General features: G+C 37.0%; 1 protein-coding gene across 1 annotated transcript in view; it reads right to left on the bottom strand.

Annotated features, from left to right (window-relative positions):
• Positions 1-21,637, bottom strand: part of LOC145666636 (uncharacterized) — a 36,593-nt gene extending 14,956 nt beyond the window's left edge. The window contains exon 1 of the mRNA XM_081734088.1: positions 21,517-21,637. Coding sequence (XP_081590214.1) covers positions 21,517-21,532 — 16 coding nt within the window. The 5' untranslated portion in view covers positions 21,533-21,637. The remainder of the gene's footprint in view (positions 1-21,516) is intronic.
• Positions 21,638-22,092: the final 455 nt, after the last annotated feature.

Raw genomic sequence — 22,092 nt, 5'->3', positions numbered from 1 at the left:
TGGGGGATCCAGAGGCCCGAAATTTCTTTCACATCACATCGTTAGTTTATCGTTAGTTTACGTTAGCTTTGCTAAACCTTTCGTTAGTTTCGCAAAAATTACTATTTTATTTGAGAAATATATATATATTTTTTTGCTAAGTGTTAAATTAGCCTACCCATAAACAATTTACTTAAACTTTCATCTCATATCATTAGTTTTACTAAAACTATCATTAATTTCGCAAAAAGAACAATTTCCAGAAATGAAGTCTCACGCCAATGTGAAGTTAGTCTTCTCATAAAGAATTTCCATAAATTGCCAAATCACATAGTTAGTTTATCGTTAAATTACACTTGTGTTGCTAAACCTATCGCTAGTTTCGCAAAAATAAGAATTTTATTCGAGAAATAATGATTCCCGTCATATCTGAAGTTAACACGTAATTAAGAAATCACCTAAATTTTCACCCCATATCATAAATTTAGTTCGAGTTTACTAAAACTATCATTGGTTTCTTTTAAATGTACTTTTTATTCAAAAGTAAACGTGCAAGTTACCAGAGAAAGTAAAGCATCTTGAACTCTCTATGACAATAACACATGGAGTACACATTTCTGGTATCTATACAAATTTTAGAACTTGCTACCACCTTGACATTAGCAACTAGTTTACACAACCTCTAACATCCATTCAGCTCGTCGAAAGAAATCAGAGTATATTTTTCTAAATAAATACACATCAAAAGATGCTATAATAAATTAAATAATTAAAATATTTTAGAGTGAACATGAAATAAAATTTCCTACAGCTCTCAGATTGAATTATAGTAAATAAAAAAGTAAATAACTTTCTGGAATAAGTAGAACTCGTGAAAGTATAAAATGAATTATATAGCGAAATGGTTGTACGAGGGAGAATAAGAAACTAAGGTTACAAGGCTGATACTTCTGAAGATTCGTCTGTTATAAAGAAATGAGAAGTATGCGGTAATTGTAATATACTGAGTTGGCTACTGTGCAGAGTTTCAGCCACCCATCATCTACAGCACTATTGTAGGTAAACACAAATGTCGACTCGTTTCGAAAACTAGTCTCGCGAAGAAGTCCGCTCAGTTAATCGATTTTTATGGGCGAGACATGTAACCGCGGCTACTGTAAGCTCAGTGGCCGACCCAGCACGGCATCAACAGATTTCACAGCATCGACCACCCTCCCTACAGCTCGGATCTCGCTCCAAGCGACTTTCACCTGTTCCCCCACTTGAAGGAGAACCTAGGAGGCCGACGTTTCTCTTCAGACGAGGAGGTGAAACACTTAGGGCTGAACACGCAAGGACAGGACTTTTACCAGGAGGAAAACTTCAAACTCATCACATGATGCGACAAGTGTCTCAACTGATATGGAGAATATGTCAAAAAGTAACCTAATATAGGTACTATCTGTTGGTTGTATTTGTTGTATGAAATAATATATACATGTTTCACAGCAGGCTTTTATAACCTTACTTTCTGATCAGCCCTCGCAACAACAACAAAGAAAAACACTTCTGGCATTTATTTTTCATTCCAACTTACATAGTTTATAAAATTTCACTTGTTTATAAACTATATTATAGCCAAAATGTAACATTTGTCTTTTTAAAATAAAATTGGACGAGAAACGCTTAGGATAATTCAACTGTCAAATTACAATTAGGAAAATTATAATTACAGGGTAAAACGTCGAAATAGTTCTGACAGGCTTGGTAGAAAGCAAAATCTTCTAAAATTATTCTTTGGTTACCCTATTTACTACACTTCGTTACATAGAAAAGTAGTACCTTTACACCAGGCCTGCACAACATACGGTCCGCGTGTCACTTGCGGGCATCTAGTAAATATATTTTGGCCCGTCTGCGTAATTGAAGTTAGTAGTGTGAATAGAAATACGTAATTTTCTAAGACTAGGCAAACTTGTCTCTTTGTAGCGCTCTTCTCTGAAAATGAAATTGCGGGTTAACTTCAGATATGACGGGAATCATTATTTCTCGAATAAGATTCTTGCTTTTGCGAAACTAGCGATAGGTTTAGCAAAACAAGTGTAAATTAATAATAAACTAACGGTGTGATGTGGAAATTTATGGAAATTCTTTATGAGAAGGCTACTTCACAGTTGGCGGGAGACTTCATTTCTGGAAATTGTTCTTTTTGCGAAATTAACGATAGTTTTAGCAAAACTAATGATGAGATGAGTAGAAGTATCTACATGTGTACCCCACTTTCACTTACTGTGTCACCTTTTTCAATTAGTTTCTGTACTTACACTCTAGGTACTCTAAGTACATTCACTCTAAGTACTCGCGTTGAAGTAAGAACGTTTTAATTGATGTACAAGTATTTAATCGTAATTGAACTTGAAACATTACGGCTTTTTACCGGTACTTTAGGAACAATTACTGGCATGTAATTACGCCTGGTTATGATAATGCTGTATCGGAGTGTAGTGTTATTACTCCAGTGTCATCTTTCTGAGTACATAACATTGAAAGTACTTGGTTTTTGTACTAACTGTTTCGTTATTATGTCACCTTTTGTATGTATGAAACCTTGAAGGTATACACTTTCATTATTTGTATGTTACCTAGCGTTCCGCGTATGTAATTTCATTGTCGGACTGTAATTGAAGTTCATAAGTACCAGGAATGTACCTTTTATTTGAATTAAACTTGTGGTATTATGCTAATTACTAACATTTTGCCATTAATATTAATATACGGCTGAGGGACACTTACCTTTCATACTCACCCTTCCAGGACAGCAGGAAACATTCTTTCTTCTTTGAAGACCATTAATTTCCAAGGACAAACCTCATCGGTTTAACTTTTTTGTTTTAAGGCTAGCCAGAGGCTAGCATCCTTTAGTAGGGCTACACCCTCTTTTAGGGAAGGGAGTTGAGAGAAACATTATGGGAATAAGGTATTGGTGGTTGGCCTATGGGCTCTTAGTTATTTATTAAATTTTATTATTTAACATATTATAGGAAGGACCAGGGGTGCCCATCCCCCCCAAAGCTGATGGCGCACTCCCCCCAAAAAACTAATAATCTCTTCCCTCCTCAAAACTCAAGTCCTCTAAAAACAATTGCCCAGTGTAGCAGTAGTTTTTAAAGTACTAGTAATTGTTATTTTTGTTGTTGTTTTTATTTACTGTAGTATTACCTGACCAGCGAACGAGTGCGAGCGGCCGATTTTGGAACTAAAATGCAAGCAGCAGTGTTTCTAACCGGATTACTTGTAATCAATCTATTACAGTTCATTTTGTCCTGTTCATAATAAACAACTTCACGCATATGCTTAAGTCAGGGACAGATCCAGGGGGCGGGGCGATCGGGACGATTGCCCCCCTCCAGAATAGGATATTTTTATTTTAAAAATAAAACTTAAGAATTTTCACCTTTGTATAATAAATGTAAAATAAAACCTAAGGATTGAGTATAGCCCGCTCCGCCCAGTGATTTTTAACGAATCATAGTGATTCTAACGATTCATATTGGTTCATAATGAATCGGAATCGCATGTTATAAAGATTTAAGATGTAAATCTTATGGTAAGGAGGTTTTAGTATAAGTAGTAGTAGTAGTAGTAGTAGTAATGGTGGTAGTTAGTAGCAATACTAGTAGTAGTAGTAGTAGAAAAGGGGTAGAAGCCCCGCAGGGGTTGGTTGGGTTCTGTTCTCGATATAAGTAGTAGTAGTAGTAGTAGTAGTAGTAATAATAATAGTAGTAGTAGCAGCAGCAGCAGCAGTAGTAGTAGAGTAGTAGTGACTCTTCCAGTTCCGGTGACAAAGAACTAGGGGGAGCGGGCTATACACAAGCCAAACCTAAAATTGGTAGGTCTTACTTTTTTTGTTTTACGTTGCAGAAGTCAAATAAAGCAATAAATTGCAAGAAATTAGCTACATTGGCGTTCTTGCTCAAAAAAATGAACTGTGGCCATTTCTGTTCTAGATATTACAGACAATAGATATTTCTCCTTTTCTAAAGTTATTTTACTTTTTTTTTTTTTTGCAATACACTTTTACCTTGATTTGACTTCGAACGACACCTCCCCCCCCAAAAAAAAAACATTCAGCCTGGATCCGCCCCTGGCTCAAGTGAAGACAAACAGTTTCAAAAGTTATTGAAGTTATTTGCAGAACATCTTAAGTAAGAAGCAAAAAACAAGAACAACAACAAAAAAATATACCCTCCATATTAACTTGCGAACAAACTAGCGAGTAGCGTTTTACAGGCTGCTCCTGTTTTATAATGACATCGAATAAAACGTAATCAATTTTTATACAATCTCCTTAATACACGGTAGAAGCTCACTGAATTGTCAATTGTGCTATGTTGTTCTTAAATTGGTAATTTCCATTCATATATTACTATTCACAATACATCTGCATTACTGCAGGAATGGTTTATTACAACCACATAACTTACGGCGTTTTTTATTAAGCGGAAAGAGATTATGCTATGCTAACATCCAAACTGCAACTTTTAAATACCGTTGGATACACTGCGGAGTGAAACTCCCGCTCTCCTGTCCCACCACGCTTGCCAAGAAACTGATGTAAACACAACAGCAGCGCCATCCTCCCAAAACCTCACTGCTATCCTGGTCAGGTAATAGTATTATAGAATGCTTGTAGTAGTAGTAGGAGCAGTAGTAATTATAAAAATGGCATTACTTTTATTAGTAGTCTTGGTAGTATACAATACTAAATATGTTCTATAAGGATATTGAAGGGTATAAAAACTTCTACACACTGTGTATGGCACAGGTATTCTTTTTTTACAATTAGTAGTATTATATTTTTCTTTACAAAATATTGATATAATTCCCTTGTACATGAAAAGTAAGATGCAAGTTACAAGTTATTGAGTTTGATACCAAAAGAAAATATTATCCTCGAAATTAGCCTACAAAAAGAAGTGATATCGAACAAAAAAACTCCTGTAAAAGAGCCAAGTATGAGTAGCCTTAAAAAGAATTGAAATCACAAAAATAGGCGCCAAGTTCTGGTGGACAACAGTTACAAACACTCACTGGCTCACTTCAAATTTAGATTTGAAACTTGGCTGTTGTCTGTATGGTTACCACTAGCTCACAATTATGTCAAACTACTTTATAATTTTCAACAGACAACATAGGCAAGTTTCAAATCTAAATTTGAAAGTGATTCCTTGAGTGTTTGTAACTGTTGTTCACCAGAACTTGGCGCTCATTTTTGTGATTTCACTTTTTTTAAGGCCGCTCATACTTTTTTTTTTTTTTTTTTTTTTTTTTTTTTTTTTTTTTTACAGGAATGATTTTGTTGGATTAAATTATTACTGGTCGTGGTGGTGACATTAACCTACCCTTGATGTCCTTTATAGAGTAATATTTTTTTTCTTTGCTCACTCGACAAAGCAAATTTGTCTATAATATCGCTGTTGGGAATGCATTCTAAAATGTCTTTTTCGGAAGAAAGGACAAGCATGTCGGAGAGCCATACATCTCCCATGCTGCTTCTTAGTCTATTTTTTACAATCTTTACTTTACTCATAATCCTCTCTGCTGAGCAACTCGTTGTTGGTAATGACAGAAGTATCTGGTATAATATTGTTAGGTATGGAAAACCAGACATATTCAACAAACACCTGTAAGGCCTAATGAATCATTTCTTCACCCACTGATCCAGACTGATCCAGATATATCCACAAAGCGATAAACTGACCAGCCCATCCTTTCATATAGCAACTTGCGCGGTACTTCATTCATAGAGTTTCTAAGCAGGGGGTAGGGGGATTCATTCTCGAGATTTAAAAAAAAAATCGCATCGTGTTCCAATGTTATTCTGACGACAGCAAAATTACTTATTCGACATTAGAGTAAAATTCTTCCCCCATATTTTTATTCCCCCCAATTTTTTTCTCGATGGCACAACTTGCGCCATTCATCTCTCCTGTGGGCGGCCCTTCTCTCTTAAAACAAACCAACCTTTCCTTTCATACGGCTACTTGCGCGGTACTTCATTCATCGAGTATCGAAGCAGGGGGTACGGGGGTTCACCCCGGAAAATTTTTGAAAATTAGCTTCTCAAAATCATGTTTTAATGCTATTCCGACAGTAAAATTGCTAGTTCAAAAGTAGAGCAAAATCCCCCCCAAAATTTTTCTCAATGGCGCAGCTTGCGCCATACATCCCCCCTGTGGGCGGCCCTGGGAAGGACATTATGATCTTTGCGATCATAAACATACTTGTAGGCAAACTGGAACATTAATCATGGTTTAGACATGATAACAAAATACTACATATAATATACAACAATTACGTATATAATACTAGAGGAAAGGAGGGCAAAGCGGATCACTTAACTTCAAGGGCCTCAAATGGCAACTAAAATTAAGACTAGGAAACCAAAGTTTTGAGGAAATATTTTGATTATTAAACTTTTAAATAACAATACAATAGTAATAAGGATTGCATATACATAAATGATATTGCTTAATTACTGAACTACTGCAATCATCCCAGTAGCCACTCCAAAATTGTAGGGGGACTCGGCTGAAATTAGAGGGGGCTCGATCCAACAATATTATAGTTCATCACCATATTATAGTTCATTTGCAAGCCTATCGTGAAAATTTTAGGGGGGCAGCCAAAATTTAGGGGGCCCGGCCCGCCTAGACCCCTCTGGATACGGGCCTAATGATTATGCCATCTAAAGTAAAGTTACACTAAGACATTCAACTTACAAAATATATGCACTGGGGAATACAACTTACAAAATACCTGCACGGGAATACAACTGACAAAATACCACGCTTGAAGGAACTAAGTCTGTTTTGTTGAAAAGATCGGATTTGTGTGATGGTTTTGTATTTGTATACTTATTCTTAATTTGCACCTTTGAGACATCTAGTTACAGATAAACATACATCTTTGGAATTTGCAGAGTTTTCGTTACCCCTAAATGCAGTTTGAGTCGAATTTTGCCCAGAAAACGCTGGAATGTTAGGAATGATATTTAAGCCCCTAAAGTAAAGCTGCTCCAAGGATTGCAACTTCGCCTATAAAATAACATTTTTGAACCTACTAAGAATCTGTTTTTTCCTATCTACCTAGGTAATGATTTTGTATTTGTACACATATCCTTAATCTGCACCGTAGAGGCATCTAATTATAAATAAATGTATAACGTTTAACTGCCGTTTTCTAAGAAACTATTACCATAGAAATGATATAATTTTCCCCTAAATGCAAATTGAGTTGCCCTTTGACCAGAAAACAATGGAATTTTAGCCATGATATATTAAATCTCTAAAGTAGAGATCATTTTTACACCAAGGATTACAACTACGCTTATAAAACACCATTTTTGAGTGTACTGAGAGTCTGTTTTGTCCAAAAGATGAAATTTATGTAATGATTTTGTACTAGTATAGGCATTCTTAATCTACACCGTAAAGACATCTAGTTTGAGAGATACGCATAACGTTTCATGAGTTAAAAAATCACTTTTGATCAAAGAATATAATTAATTCATATTTTAAAGCAGGCAGTATGCATATTGAGTAAAATGGCAATAAAAGCTCTCATTTCTCTTTGTTGTAAATCATGTATAAAATGCGATCGTGTCTAAAGACTTTTCTATCCGTAACTCATGTGGCAACATCTCATGTATCGCAATGTGCTGTGCCATCTAGTGAGAAAGTTTTACCCTAAAGGTGACTAGGAATCCAGCTTAAGCCGGATAGTTGAGACTATTGTATTAACAGAAACTTATTTCAGATTTCATAAAAATATACACTAACTATACATTGAGACAGGAGGAATGGCCCAAATAAAAATTACTGTAGGCAGCCTGTGACACTCCAAAATAAACTTATGTCCTTTATTACATATCTAACATAAAAGAACGATATTGGTCGATATGGCGGTTTATTGATGCACTTCGGAGGACAGAAAAAAGCAGGACTTAGTGTATGAGACAATGCTTCGAGAAGACCCTCCCAAGAAAAGAAGAGAATGGTAGATGAAAGAATTTGCACTATTGTACAGAATTTTGAAATTTTTGATATTGTAAAATACTTGGTGGGTTTGGCCCATAATTCCGTCACGTAATGATAATGTCATGGTAAATGTAACATACGATTTTTTTCTATCTGCATTATACAAAAATTTACTAGAACTAAACTAGGCCTAAGCATTTAATGCAATTGAGACTTTCAGTGACTGTTTACTAGGGTTGTTTTGTTTAAAACAAAGTGTTTAAAACAAATGATTAAAACTTGTTTTAAACAATTGATTTTGTTTAAAACAAGTTTTGTATACGTTTTAAACATTTTGTTTTAAACACGCGTTTTTTAAAGACTTGTTTTAAACATATGTTTATTTTTATTTCATTTTATTTTTGTAAAAAAAATCTGACAGAGAAAGAAAATTGTCAAAAGTGCTCCCCATTCAGAAGACTATTTTCTTCCCATGTGAATGTTTTGATTTCTCGTGGCTACAGTAGATCAATATGGTGACTTACAATTTATTTTTTCTCTTTTTTTCCCCTTATTTTTAACGTATATGGTATTGTTTAAGTGCTTGTCAATTGACTTGCGATAAAGCATCGTAGTCATAGGTTGGACTACTCGTACTTGTAGAACCGATATTAAAAAATAAATAAAATAATTATCATGGAAAGAAATTTTTGTGTTGTATTCAGAAAACAAACAAAAGGTTATTTGCTATATTACGGTTCTGAAATTAAAATATCGCAGGCATTCGTTGATACAGTACATATTGGTTCTCAGTCTCCGTACAACTTGGAATCGTTTAATATGAGTTTTACGGGAAGAAAAAAGAAAATCATTTCAAGCAAATTTATTGAAGTACGTAACTCAAACTCCATTAGATAAAAATAACGACCATACGAGCTCGTTGCAAAACGAGTAAGAAAGAAATGGTTGGTTTACTTCAAAGACTGAAGAATCATTATGAAAAACGCAATGCTTGAAAAAACTGGAAACCCAAATAATTGGCAGTGTTGATCCGAAAATTGCTTCTGATGATTCTAACGTCAGTGATGTGGTTGAGATACGACTGGAAACTTCAGGCAAAAATTAATTTTGTATCAACAATATCTTTTTCATTACATTAGGAAAATTTTATTTCGTCCCTCTTCCCCCCTCAGTTCTAAATTTTCTTAAAAAACCTTACACCTTGGCATAGCTTGTATGAACGGACCAGGCGAGAAAGCGCAAGGTATGGCAGTCGCCCACGTAACTAACCATTACAATGTGATACTTATTATAACATCAGTGTCGAACGTCAGTGTTTGGGACAATTTGATCTCAATTTTTTCGTCTGTCTGTATGTATGCACTACCGCTACAGGGCGCAATTTTCGGTCTTTTAACATTAAATTTTGAGGGTAGAGGCACGAGACGTCGGAATTTGCTGTATAGATTCTGACTGCGATCCGACATAAAATCTCAAAATTAGTGGTTCGGATCCCACTTTAAACAAAAAGCCTTGTCTCATATATCCTTGCTACTGATGCAAGACTGTAATCAATCAAATTAAACCAACTAATTTTATGCGTTTCGAACAAACTTGGGGTGCAGGTTGAATTTGGAGGGATACGGACAAAATCTCGCGGCCGAAACATCGCCGCCCAAAATCTCGCCGGCCAAAACTTCGCAGGACAAAGTCTCACCGGGCCAAAACCTCGCCGCCCAAAACCTCGCGTGGCCAAAACCTCGCCGCCCAAAATCTCGCGGGACAAAATCTCGCCGGGCCAAAACCTCGCCGCCCAAAATCTCGCCGGGCCAAAACCTCGCCGCGAATGAAACTTTTCTTTAAAATTTATCCAATGTGTTTCTTAATATGCAATTCCACATTACAAATAATAATAATAATAATAATAATAATAATAATAATAATAATAATAATAATAATAATAATAAGAAGAAGAAGATACAAAACATCGTGTGCGTGGGCTTTCTCGGGTTATTCCCGTTTCCTCCCACTTTCTTTATTCGATCATTTCCTTCATCCTGGTCATCTACGTCTCCTTTAACCTATAGGACATAATCAAGGGACGTCGTAAAAACTCATATATTATTTCATATTTTCATAAACATTATTAGATTTTTGTTAAAATTTTAAGTTTTTGGATGTTCCAAAGTTCACGAAACTAACCTCGTTAGTTGTCATTACTTTCCTTATGCAGACTTTCTTTCCCTATAACCAGTTTAAAAACATCCTGTCGCCCTACCTTCACATTGAAATCCTCTAATACAGAAATAGAATTTTCATATGGTATCGCGGGACTTGGTCAAATACCCGTGATACTTCTTCTGAAACAGCGTCTTTTATACCGTCATCCTTATCATCTGTTCGAACATTTACATTTTGGTCAGGCGAGATTTTGGGTATGGCGATATTTTGGGGCGCGAGGTTTTGGCCCGGCGAGATTTTGGCCTGCGAGGTTTTGGGTGGCGAGGTTTTGGTCCCGCGAGATTTTGGCCGGCGAGGTTTTGGCCAGGCGGGGTTTTGTCCCGGCGAGATTTTGTCCCGCGAGGTTTTGGGCGGCGAGGTTTTGGCCAGGCGAGGTTTTGGTCCGCGAGGTTGTCGCCGCGAGGTTTTGTACCCAAACCGAATTTGGATATTGGTTGGGGATTTGCAGGTAAACTCCAACTCAGTTTTTATAAAATATTTTAGATATGGGGCGTTCAGAGCACAAGGGATCCAAGTCCATTTTCAGAAAGGTTCTCTTTTGCTCAGCTAACGTAATATCTTCGTAGCCAAGGATACGAAATAAATAAAACAAAAACCACGTGAAAGGATGTGGACTAGAGTTTCGTAGGACAACCGCTAGGCAAGGGCGTTGATGGAATGGAGGAGGAGGACTAATTTCTTCCTCTTTGCTCATAAATTTAAGATATTAACATTATATTGTGTACGCTGCAGCGTGGGAATGATTAACAAGTGAAGCTCCGAATGCCATAGTCAATGATGCATATCTCCGAATGCATAATTACGTTAAATAAATGTAGCGTGTGCCCAAAAGAATACATCGACGTAAAACGTCATATTTTCACAACCACGAATCCGAGACGAAAGAAAGAAAAACATGAGAAGATGCAATTTAGAATTTTATATAATTACAGCTAGAGAGGGGCGTCCGTTTAGAGGTCATCTTCCCCCTGACCTGAATTTCAGATTTTGGGGACAGTAATGCAGATTTAGAAACCTTTTGCTGTGCAAAATCCATCATAAAAAAATTTGAAGTCCGTACACCGAATAAATGCGGATTTTGATCAGTTACCGGTATAATCCATTTCCATTGGCCGCAAGGATCTATAGGTCTATAGTGCTCTCTTGTATATTTTTTGGACCAAGTATTCCAAAGATGTGTCTACTTTCGAGTTTCGAGGCTGCTTTAAATTCTGGAAATTAGGCCTAAGCAACTATCCAGTTTTAATCATCTGTATGTTCTCCGTATTTATTCGGTGTAAGGATCTCGAACTTGTTCTGTTGGACTTTGCTTATCAAAAGATTTCTAAAACTGCCTTACTACCCCCAAAATATGAAATGCTGAGAGGGGATAGAGACGGTTGCCCTCCTGTCCCACTGATGCCGATGTCTAGCAGCTGTCATATGAAACTATCCCACGCCCTTTCGCATGGTTTTAGTTACATTTGTTTTGGACTCTTGGCTGCGAAGATATTACGTTTTGAAATATAATTCATTTGCTGAGCAAAACTGAAGTTTATTGAAAATGTATTTGGACCCATTGTGCTCTGAACATCCCAAACATTACCTTTCTTCAATAAATTATTGACTCAAAAAACAAACAATTACATAGGCTTGCAGAAAATATTCTAAAGTTAGCACAACATGAAGTGTGCTTCAAACATTATTTTTCGAAAATTTATTACTTTAAAATAATTTTATTAGCATCAGTGTTCTGAAATACTAATCAAATTTTGCAGCAAAAATCTCACCCGCCTCCAGGAAAAGCGAGCTTAGCCCCTAAGGGCGTAACTAGAAAACTTTCAGAAGCGGTAACTCCGAAATAACTTGCGTTAGGGCTAAAATAACAGCACAAGCGTATTTCTGATAAAATTCTAGCCTTAAAACATGTAACATGATCCCTGTGCATTTGAAATTTCGAATACCAACCAAAAATGTCCGCCATGATGCTTGACAGCACCATCTGATGAATCAGACCACTTCCAAGTTCTCCCTCAACCCGTTAGCAATATACAAGGATGGTGAAAATTTTGTTTTGCCATGCATATTGATAGATTGTGTGAAATCTCTTTAGTAGGTAGATTTTAAAATCTACCTAAAAAGCATATTACAACCAAGAAAATACTTACGAGAGTCACTGGCAAGAGGGTGTAATGAAAGGGGGTCGTGATATAAAATAAGTTGAGAATTACTAATCTATACTGAAATATTCTGTACCCAACACAGTGTAGTCTTAACGAGAATAAAATAAATGAAAAGATCGGTTGCAAGAGCAAAAAAGTCTTAATAAATATGGTATTACACGATTTTAAAATATGTTTAAAATCATGTTTTAAACTGTTCAAAATGTTTAAAACATGTTTTTTTCGTGTGTGTGTTTTAAAACATGTTTAAAACATTTTGAACACCTTTTTCATGTTTTAAACACATGTTTTGTTCTTTTTTTTAAAAAATATATCTTTTCCAACCCTGTTGTTTACCATAGGGAATACTATAACTCACGCTGTAGTCGAGGGTACACCTACTTTTGTTTCGTTTATATTTATTTATTTAATCGGGCCACGACTCCAATGATGAAGTGACTATATCACCATTTTCCTCTTCTATTCTTAGCAGGTGTTCCAATATATGAGTCATGAAAAAAATCTGGCGCTATTTTGCTGTTCCTTCCCGGAGTGAGTTGGTTTCTTCTCCATACCTACACCCATTTATGTTATTAATGCTGTGATCTAGGTAAGAAGTGTCATCAAGAAAACAGCATGAAATGCTTTTAGATTATACGAGGGTCACTACGAAAGTTTTGAGATACGCATTGTTATGGCACAGTTTTTGAATTCCAACAATTGCATTCGGCAGTGGTATCCAGAGCAAGAAAGCGAAGCAAGATTCAACTCGCCTCGCTTATCGGCGTGGCCGTATCGTCCTCACTTGTTTGTTGATGTGAGCAGTATTCGGCTGTCTAGAACGGAGCTCGAAAGGGAACATTTTCGGGCAATGATCCTTTACGATTTCAAACGTGGTTTGAACGAGACACAAAGCCTTGACCGTTTGCAGGGGACATTTGGGGAAATTGCTCCTTCCCGTGCTACAATTTTTCGGTGGTTTGGTGAATTCAGAAGAGGCCGGACATCGCTTAAAGATGAAGAGAGACCTGGACGTCTGGCAACAGCTGTGTCAGATGAAAACATTGCCGCTGTGGAACAAATGATTCTAGAAAATCCTCGAACAACTTTCAAGGACATTGAATCTACAGTGAACATTGGATCGCCAGCAGTAACAAAAATTCTTCATGATCATCTTCGGCTCAGGAAGGTTTCGTCTCGTTGGGTGCCTCACACTTTGACTGAACAGCAGAAGTGCATGCGTGTGGAATGGTGTGAAGAAATGCTTGCAAGATTGGATGGATGCAATTCTTGACGCGTCTCTGACATTGTTACTGGTGATGAGACTTGGATCTATCAATTTGACCCTGAAAATAAACGCCAGTCTACAGTTTGGATCTTTCCAGACGAAAATCCACCCACGAAAGTGAAGCGACCGCGAATTGTGGGGAGGAAGATGGTCGCAACTTTCTTTTCCAAATCTGGCCATGTTGCAACTGTTCCACTTGAAGAACAAAGGACTGTTACTGCTCAGTGGTACACCACTGTTTGCCTAACAAAAGTGTTCCAGAAGCTTCGGGATAGCCATCCAAGATGTGGATTGCGTGGGATCCTGCTTCATCACGACAACGCGTCCGCACAGACGGCCAACATCACAATTCAGTTTTTAGGATGTACAGTGTAATGGATGTACATCTTGCAATACTTTGAGAAAATGTAAGTGTTAAATTGATTTTAAGTATGTAAGTTATTTCACATCTCAAAACTTTCGTAGTGTCCCTCGTAAAACAGTAAAACACAGGCCCGTAGCCAGGGAGAAGCTAGAGCGGGCAATGCCCACTCTAAAATATTTTTTGCCCGCTCTAAAATATTTTTTTCCACTCTAAACAGAACGTTGTCCAGAAGTTTCAAATTGTTTCACCAAATCCCAAATAGGAAAATCTTGTGATTTCATTTACTAAATAAAATTGAACTTAGCGCGCATTTACTACTACTAACAAATGAAATTGAACGTGGCGTATGTTTCTACGAAAAACAACAGTTATTCTTGTTGCTAGATATACTCAATAATATCCCATGTATTAATTTTCCTCATTCCAAGAGTTTGAAGAATCATAACCACGACAAGCATTCAAGGCGTTGGACAAGATGCCCTTTCAAAGAATACCCATATAAAAATTGACCCGAAAACAGGCTATGTTACATGAATGTGGGTGCCTGGCTTGTGCATGTGTAAAATTGCAGGCGAAAACATCTGTTTTGGCTACGTGACAGTATATGTCTTACGTGTTCCTGTAATTAACGCATAAAACATGCAACATGTCCATGTTCCTTACAGTGCAAGGAAAACGCATGTCTCATATATGAAACTGGTACCGAAACTGTGATGTCTGGAGAAAACGTACATGCGCCTCTAGAATAGTCAGATACAAAAAAAAAAAAAAAAAAAAAATCAGTGGGGAATTCGGAAGTTTTGTTTATTGTAAAAGCGGCAACAATGCTGTTTTTCATGTGATTTGAGTCTTTGCGGGGAGCACCCACGAAAATAAATCAATGATTGTAAATAGCAGTTTTGCATCGGCTCACTTTGTGTTTTCTGAGTGGCTCCGAACCATTTGTTTCACGATTTGTTTACAAATATACGGAATGAAGAGAACGTTAATTCCTTATATGCACTCAGAGAAAAAATTCAAGACGACAGCAGAACACTGAGCCTATTATTTTAAAAAGATTTTGACACACACCATTATAATTGCGCAATAATAAGTAGCAGGGTGCTTAGCGAATTTCCAGAAGGAAACAAAAACAGTAGAAAATGAACTATAAGCAAATGTACCTCGCCAGACGTTTCTAATTAGTCTACTGACTATTATAACGTCATAAATATGAAGCAGGCATCCATCAAGTCATTTTTTGGTGCAAAAATTATCGAAAATGAAACTAATTCAGAAGCAGGGTCATCTGTATCAACATGTGTAGAAGGTCAAGAAGAAACTAAACGTCAAACATCTGATTTCCACAATGTTGGTGTTACTTTTCACCATGTATCAGACCTTGGCGATACAAAACCCGCTCAGCCGCATCTTGCAAATTTTCCAGGTTCCAGCATTTCTGGTTCAATTCGACGATTTCTTCCAATATGGTACAAAACGTGGGATTGGCTCAAGTATTCTGTTATGTTAGATGCTGCCTTTTGCTTCCCATGCCGGAAATATCCGTCAAGAAACAGTGATCCCTCATTTGTGCAGAATGATTTCAGAGACTGGAAGCATGTAACCGAGAAAAATAGGGGATTTTCTCGTCACGCCGTTTCTGAAACTCATAGGCATGCTGTGAGTTGCTACTTGGAGCAACGGAAACGTGAGGACTCGGACGAAAGGGTTGTGAAGAAGGTGTGTAGTGATGTAATTATAAATAATAGGTACTATGTGAAAAGTGTGATGGAAGTTATTCAATTCTTAGCTGTGAATCAGTTGTCCTTTAGGGGAGATTCTGGGTGTGAGCAACTCGGAAAACAATCAAGTGGTTTGTTCTTAAATTTGTTTGAGTTTAGTATTCGTAAAGATCCGAAATTAGCAGAAATTGTCAAAACTATCCCTGCCAATGCAACATACACTAGTCCGGATATTCAGAATGAGATAATTCATTTCATGGCAGAATCTGTTGAGAGGAAAATAGTTAGTGAAGCAAATGAAAGTACATTTTGTTCGTTACTTGCAGATGAAACCAGAGACAAGCAACGAATCGAAGATTTCTCTGTCGCAATTAGGTACCTTGTGAATTTTAAAGTGTAAGAAAGATGCGTAGCTATACTGAAGTTGGACAAACAAGACGCTGTCAGCATTAAGAACGCCATTTTAGATTGTTTAAGAAAAGTAGAATTCAAAACCGACACGATAATAGCACAGTGCTACGATGGAGCACCTGTCATGAGTGGACAGAAAATGGAGTGCAAGCTCTTTTGTCTGAGGATTTGAAGAGGAACATTTTGTTTGTTCACTGTTTCAATCACCAATTACATTTAGTTATTTGTAGAGCCATTGACACAATTCCTGAACTGAAAGAGTTCTTTGATATTTATCAACAACTATATTACTTTTTCAGAAAAGGATGCGTTGCAGCAGATTACGCAGGAAGGAGTTTAAAGCGATTGCTGGAACAACGTTCGACTGGACATCTTGACACAGTGACTGTAATTTATGACGACAGGTTTCACATATTAAGTGCACTGATGGCAATTCAAACTTCCCGTAAAGAACACGCCTCAATGAAAGTTGAAGCTACCGGTTTACTACATCAGATCTCCACTAAGACTTTCTGTTTCCTTACTAAGCTCATGTTCAGGGATATCTAAAGCCGACAAACGCACTGCTTCAAAGAAGAGATTTGAACATTGATGCCGCTGTGAAGTTAATAGGATCGGTAACGGAACAGCTCAGGTCTTGTCGGCAAGACGAAGGAATATTTGAAAATATCCTTCACGATGCAATGAAGGCATATACCGTAAACACTTCGATTCAGCAACGATTGAAACACAAATGCACCCTCCCCAGTCGCTTAGCGGATTCGGTTGTTGATGTGGAAGGCATAAATTTGTAGACGGGAAAGGAAGACGAGAAGGAGCTGAAAAGATTATTCTGCGAAGTTCTCGATATCTCCGTCGAAGAAATTCGGAGCAGATTCAGTGAGACAGGGACAGCTGTGATTGATGCCATTCACCACTTACTGAACGAGAAAAGAAGTGAAGAAAATTTGAAACCTCTGTGTGATGTTGTAAAGTACAAAGACCTGCATTAAAAAGTGCTTCAGAATTTGAAGCAGAAAATAGATCTAGCAAATCGACTGATCAACAAGACATCATATCATCTCTGGAAGAGCTCACAAAACAAATTGGAAAATATGGCGAGGCTTTCCCGGGCCTAAAGGTGCTTACAGAAGCTGCTCTAATTATTCCATCTTCTACATCCATGGTCGAAAACTGCTTCTCACATCTGACAGTTCTCCTTCGACCATAACGTCTGTCTATGGGACATGAAAGAAAATCGGACCTCGTTCTCCTGGCTTACAACAAAGATATTCTGCGTGCACTAGATCTAGACTAGCTTGTAACTGAATTTGCGAAGTGCTCACGTAAACTCCTTTTGATGTAATTACTTACATAAGGACTGTAAAAAATATTTATTTTACTTATGTCAGGGTTTTCTTAATTTTTATACATAAAAATATTCCATAATCTACTTGTAATAAAAGTATTGTAGTTCCAAAATACTATAATTTAGATAACAGTTAATAAATGTTCCTAAAATAAATTATTATTTTTTACTTTTAGTACTACTTAGTGTATTAACATATATATTGAATTATATACCATCATTTTAACAAAAAAATGTTAATAATGATATTTGATAGTCGTGGATTTGGCACTGTAATATTCATCAGCATAATAAAGTGTTTCAACTTTCTTATAGATTTCATAAATAATAAATAAATATTTAAATGAACATAGACATTAACAACAAGCGCCTCAAAGAACAAAAACTATATATATATATATATATATATATATATATATATATATATATATATATATATATATATATATATTAGAGAAAGAGTTTTTGTGTTCCTTGAGGTGCCTGCCATTTCCCACTCAGTATTCATCATTGGACAATGGTAGATGATCACAAACCAGCGTATACCCTCTGAAAATTTTAGGACTACAGCACTGACTATAACGTAACGAAAATTTGGTTTCTGAAGATTTTTTAAAGAAAATTGGGGTCAAATTTCATCTTTCTGAATTTCATAACTTGTGCAGTTATTTTTTATGACAGAGTATTTGTAGTATTAGTGTCTATTTTCAAGTCTTTTAGTGCGAAAACATCCGAGTTCTTGTTATGAAATACATTATAACGCATTTAAGTAGATTAACTTATTTAGATAAACAGCTTTGCGCCAAAACGGACTTACGCCTAAACGTCTCGCGCCCAATCGTCTGTGCCCAAACGTCCTGCTCTAGATGGTAAGAAGCAAGGGGACTCAAATTAAAAAATTATCCAAAGGGAACAAATTATTACTACGTCCACGTCGTCGTTCCTGGGGAACGCTAAAGCGTGTTTCAAAACAACACAGGCAACGTTTGGGAGGTGATTCCTGACACCAAGACAAGGCAAAAAGTATAGACCAACCTGGATGTACAAATGCTTCCTTTCAGAGTTACAGGCTGCCGAAAACACGAAAAAATGCTTTAAAGGTCCATAGCTCCAAAACTATGGGACCTACCGTAGTCGAGTCAAGACTTCTCTTAGGAAAGTCAAGACTTATCTAAATAGCCATGTTTCAGAATCCAGCGATACTTCCACAACAAATTTTATAGAGGTACTCGGTGAGTACTTCAATTTATACGCCCGTAGTCAAACTCCCTATATAAAAATGGTTACGTGAGTACTGCAGGATTCTGAAACATGTATTTTTGAATAGTGCATATATTAGTTACTAAGTGAAGTCTTGAGGTGAGGTGAGGTGATTTTTAGTTTAGCGTCCCGTTCAGCAGCGAGGTTATATGAGACGTGGACCTACTGATTAACGTGGAATACGAACCACATGAGCTCCCGCCGGGAATCGAACCGGGGTCTCCCATGCCAAAGGTGCGTACGCTAACCGCTTAGCCACGGGGGAGCTCTAAGTGAAGTCTTGATCCGGCTATGATAGGTTCCATATTTTCGGAGCTATGGACCTTTAAAATTCATTTTTTCATGTTTTCGGCATCCTGTAACTCTGAAAGGAAGCATTTGTGCACCCAGTTGTCTATACTTTTTGACTTATCTTGGTGTCAGGAATCACCTCCCAAACGTTGTCGGTGTTGTTTTGAAACACCCTGCATATATACATACTATGTTCTATGTATAATCATTAATTTTTGGCCCGAAAACACTTCATCTGCACTCACAGTGATAGTTGTTGTACATATATGTAAAGTTGCAAATAAAACGAATTGCATTGCAGTTGAAGACAACACTAATAAAGTCATGGGGAGAAATTGTAGCCATTATCGTCATGCATCCTTGCTGTAAAAGTCTGCACTGCAAGGCTGTAGGCCCTATACACGTATGGAAACAGAATAAGAATTATTCTGAAAGAGCATCATAATTTTACCCAAAAAGTCGTGTATGTTTGTTGAGCCAACTGCTCATAAAACTGCATGCAACTGAATGTTAATACACTGACAAAAGGAAAAAGGAAGTGGTGTACGTAAAAATGTAGGTTACATGTGTAAATCCTGTAGTTTATGGACAGCAAACGTTTAACTGGAAAAGTATATTTTATACGTATTTTCCATACAAGTGTTCCAAACAAACGTACTTTCCGTACGAACGAAAGAACTGTATATAGGCAGTCAGGATCTCACATACAGATGGACGTATGTCACATATAGCTGACGTATGTAACATACGTATATGTATGTAATAGGCCTATAGGGAAAACTGTTAGATGTCATACATCCTGCAACGGCATAATGTATGTAGCATATGGACAGCATATGGACAACGGAAAGCAGGAAAAGTATGTAGCATATGGACAACGTATGCTTCGTTCAATTTCCGTGGTAAATATAAGGATTCCGTATATACATTATACCGCTGTCCGGATAACGGTTTTTTCTCTGTGTATATGTTGACTAATCTTTTTCAAAAGGATATAATGAGAATTAGTAGTATAATTTTCATTTTCGAACATTCTCTGTAACAGGTCAGCCCGAGGTATTCATTCTCCCAGGGCCTTCACATAAACTCCTAAATTTACTATACTCACTTAGGATTAGCAGCTGACTAATATCCTTTTCAGGTTTTAACTATATATTTCAAATTTTAAAATATTATTTTACTTCTGTTTTGAGTATTATGAGTGGGTGTCAGTAATTTAAATTTTCAGAGTTGGCAACCCTATTCCTCCCTCAATTTACCATCTTGTCTTTCAAATGTTTTTCTCCCAAAAATTTACGATTCCCAAGTTTGATTATACCATTTTCAATAGAAATTTGTTCCCTCATATACTCAGGAACCAACCTGCGGCCTAAAACCCGCCTGTATGCACCCTTGAGCAACCCACTTTTGAAAAAAAAATATTTTTTTGAGTTTTACGTTCCATGCTTATGCCGTCTAGGCTAAAGGAGACGGTGTTGATGAGAAATGAATGTAATGGTGGTTTGAAGAAGGTGGGAGGAAACGAGAGAACCCCGAGGAGGGCACACGGTGTTCGTCCACCATAAGTTTCGCTTGGCGGGAGGGGGTTTGAACCAGGGACCCCATACACCAGAGGTGAATGCTTTATCACTGAGCCACCGCGCCCCCCAACCTTTTTTCTGTGAGAACAACACCCAAGTTCATATTTCGGTGCTTTCCCAATTTACGGAAAGAAGATTTTTAACATTTGTAGAAGGAATCTAAAGTTAACTACTTGTATTTTAAAAGAGGAACATGTGAGGATGTTATCTCTGATATCCCTAATAATGTTTAAATACGTAATCTGAAATGTACACTTGTAAGCATGTGATAGTCCATAAGGAAGCCATGACGAACTGAATTTGTACGTCAATGCTGTATTTTAAATTTGATCCTTAACATAGAAACATCTGAAAGCTGTTCCACGATAAAAGCATAGCAACACAGAGTTTACGATGTTGACGCGCATATCCACTATCGCTGACGCGCCTCGCCCTTGTGAACGCACTCCCACGCTCACCATCTTCGCCCTACCCTTACGCAGGCTAGGTAAATTCGTGCTTTTTAGTTGTCATCTATCACAAGTTCGTTAATGTTCCTTACACTATTGTTTTATTTTGTATGTTCGGACGCTGTACGTATACCCATAACGACTAAGCGTTCCTAAATTGAATGTGCTCCCAGGGCAACTCTACCCACAAGGGACAATTGATAAAGTACAGGAATGCATTTGCTGATGAAAGAAATACACATAACATGAATTCATATGTATTTCTATAAACTAGGATAGCACGCACATTTTTAATACTTTCTTGCAATTTGTCGTTCATTTCTGTTGCCTAAAGAAATTATTTTGCATAAATTAAATATAACTTTCCATGCCAAGTTCAACTTGATTTTACTCGTAAACTTTTGCAAATTGTTTCTTGAAACTAATCAGCACAAATCATATTTTACCTTGTTGCTTTTCCATGGTTATCAAATACTTATATTTATTCGTAAACAAATGTTTCAGCTTTCGGTCAGCAATTAGTTGTCTTATTACTATCACAGACTAATAGCACGTTTATGTAATCAGAAAATATCAACACAGAATATTCTCGGTTTTCCGGATTTTGAGTGGCGCTGCAATCGCATAATAGGATTTTAGATAAAATCGTACATATTTTTAGGCAAGACTCGTTTATATCAATAGTTTATGGAGTTACTTTAGCACGTGAAAACAGTTTATCACATCATAGGATATCTCGTTGATTTTGTTTGATGTTTAACAAATACCATTTTGCACACACGTGCTGGCTCAGTGGTAGAGCGTTCGCCTCCGGTGCTTGGGGTCCCTGGTTCGATCCCAGCTCGCATCGTGTGGAGTTTGTGGTGGACAAACACAGTGCTCGTGCGTTTTCTCGGGGTTCTCCCGTTTCCTCCCAATTTCTTCATTTCACTCATTTCTCATTATCACCGTCCCCTTTAGCCTAACCGGCATAACCGTGGCACGTTAAACTTAAATATTTCACTTCAATTTTACCATTTTGC

This window comes from Thermobia domestica, chromosome 1, assembly GCF_964235325.1.
Source record: "Thermobia domestica chromosome 1, izTheDome1.hap1.1, whole genome shotgun sequence".
In the NCBI taxonomy this organism is placed as follows: Eukaryota; Metazoa; Arthropoda; class Insecta; order Zygentoma; family Lepismatidae; genus Thermobia; species Thermobia domestica.
Note: the sequence above shows the minus strand (reverse complement) of the source record. Positions and strands in the feature narration are given on the sequence as shown.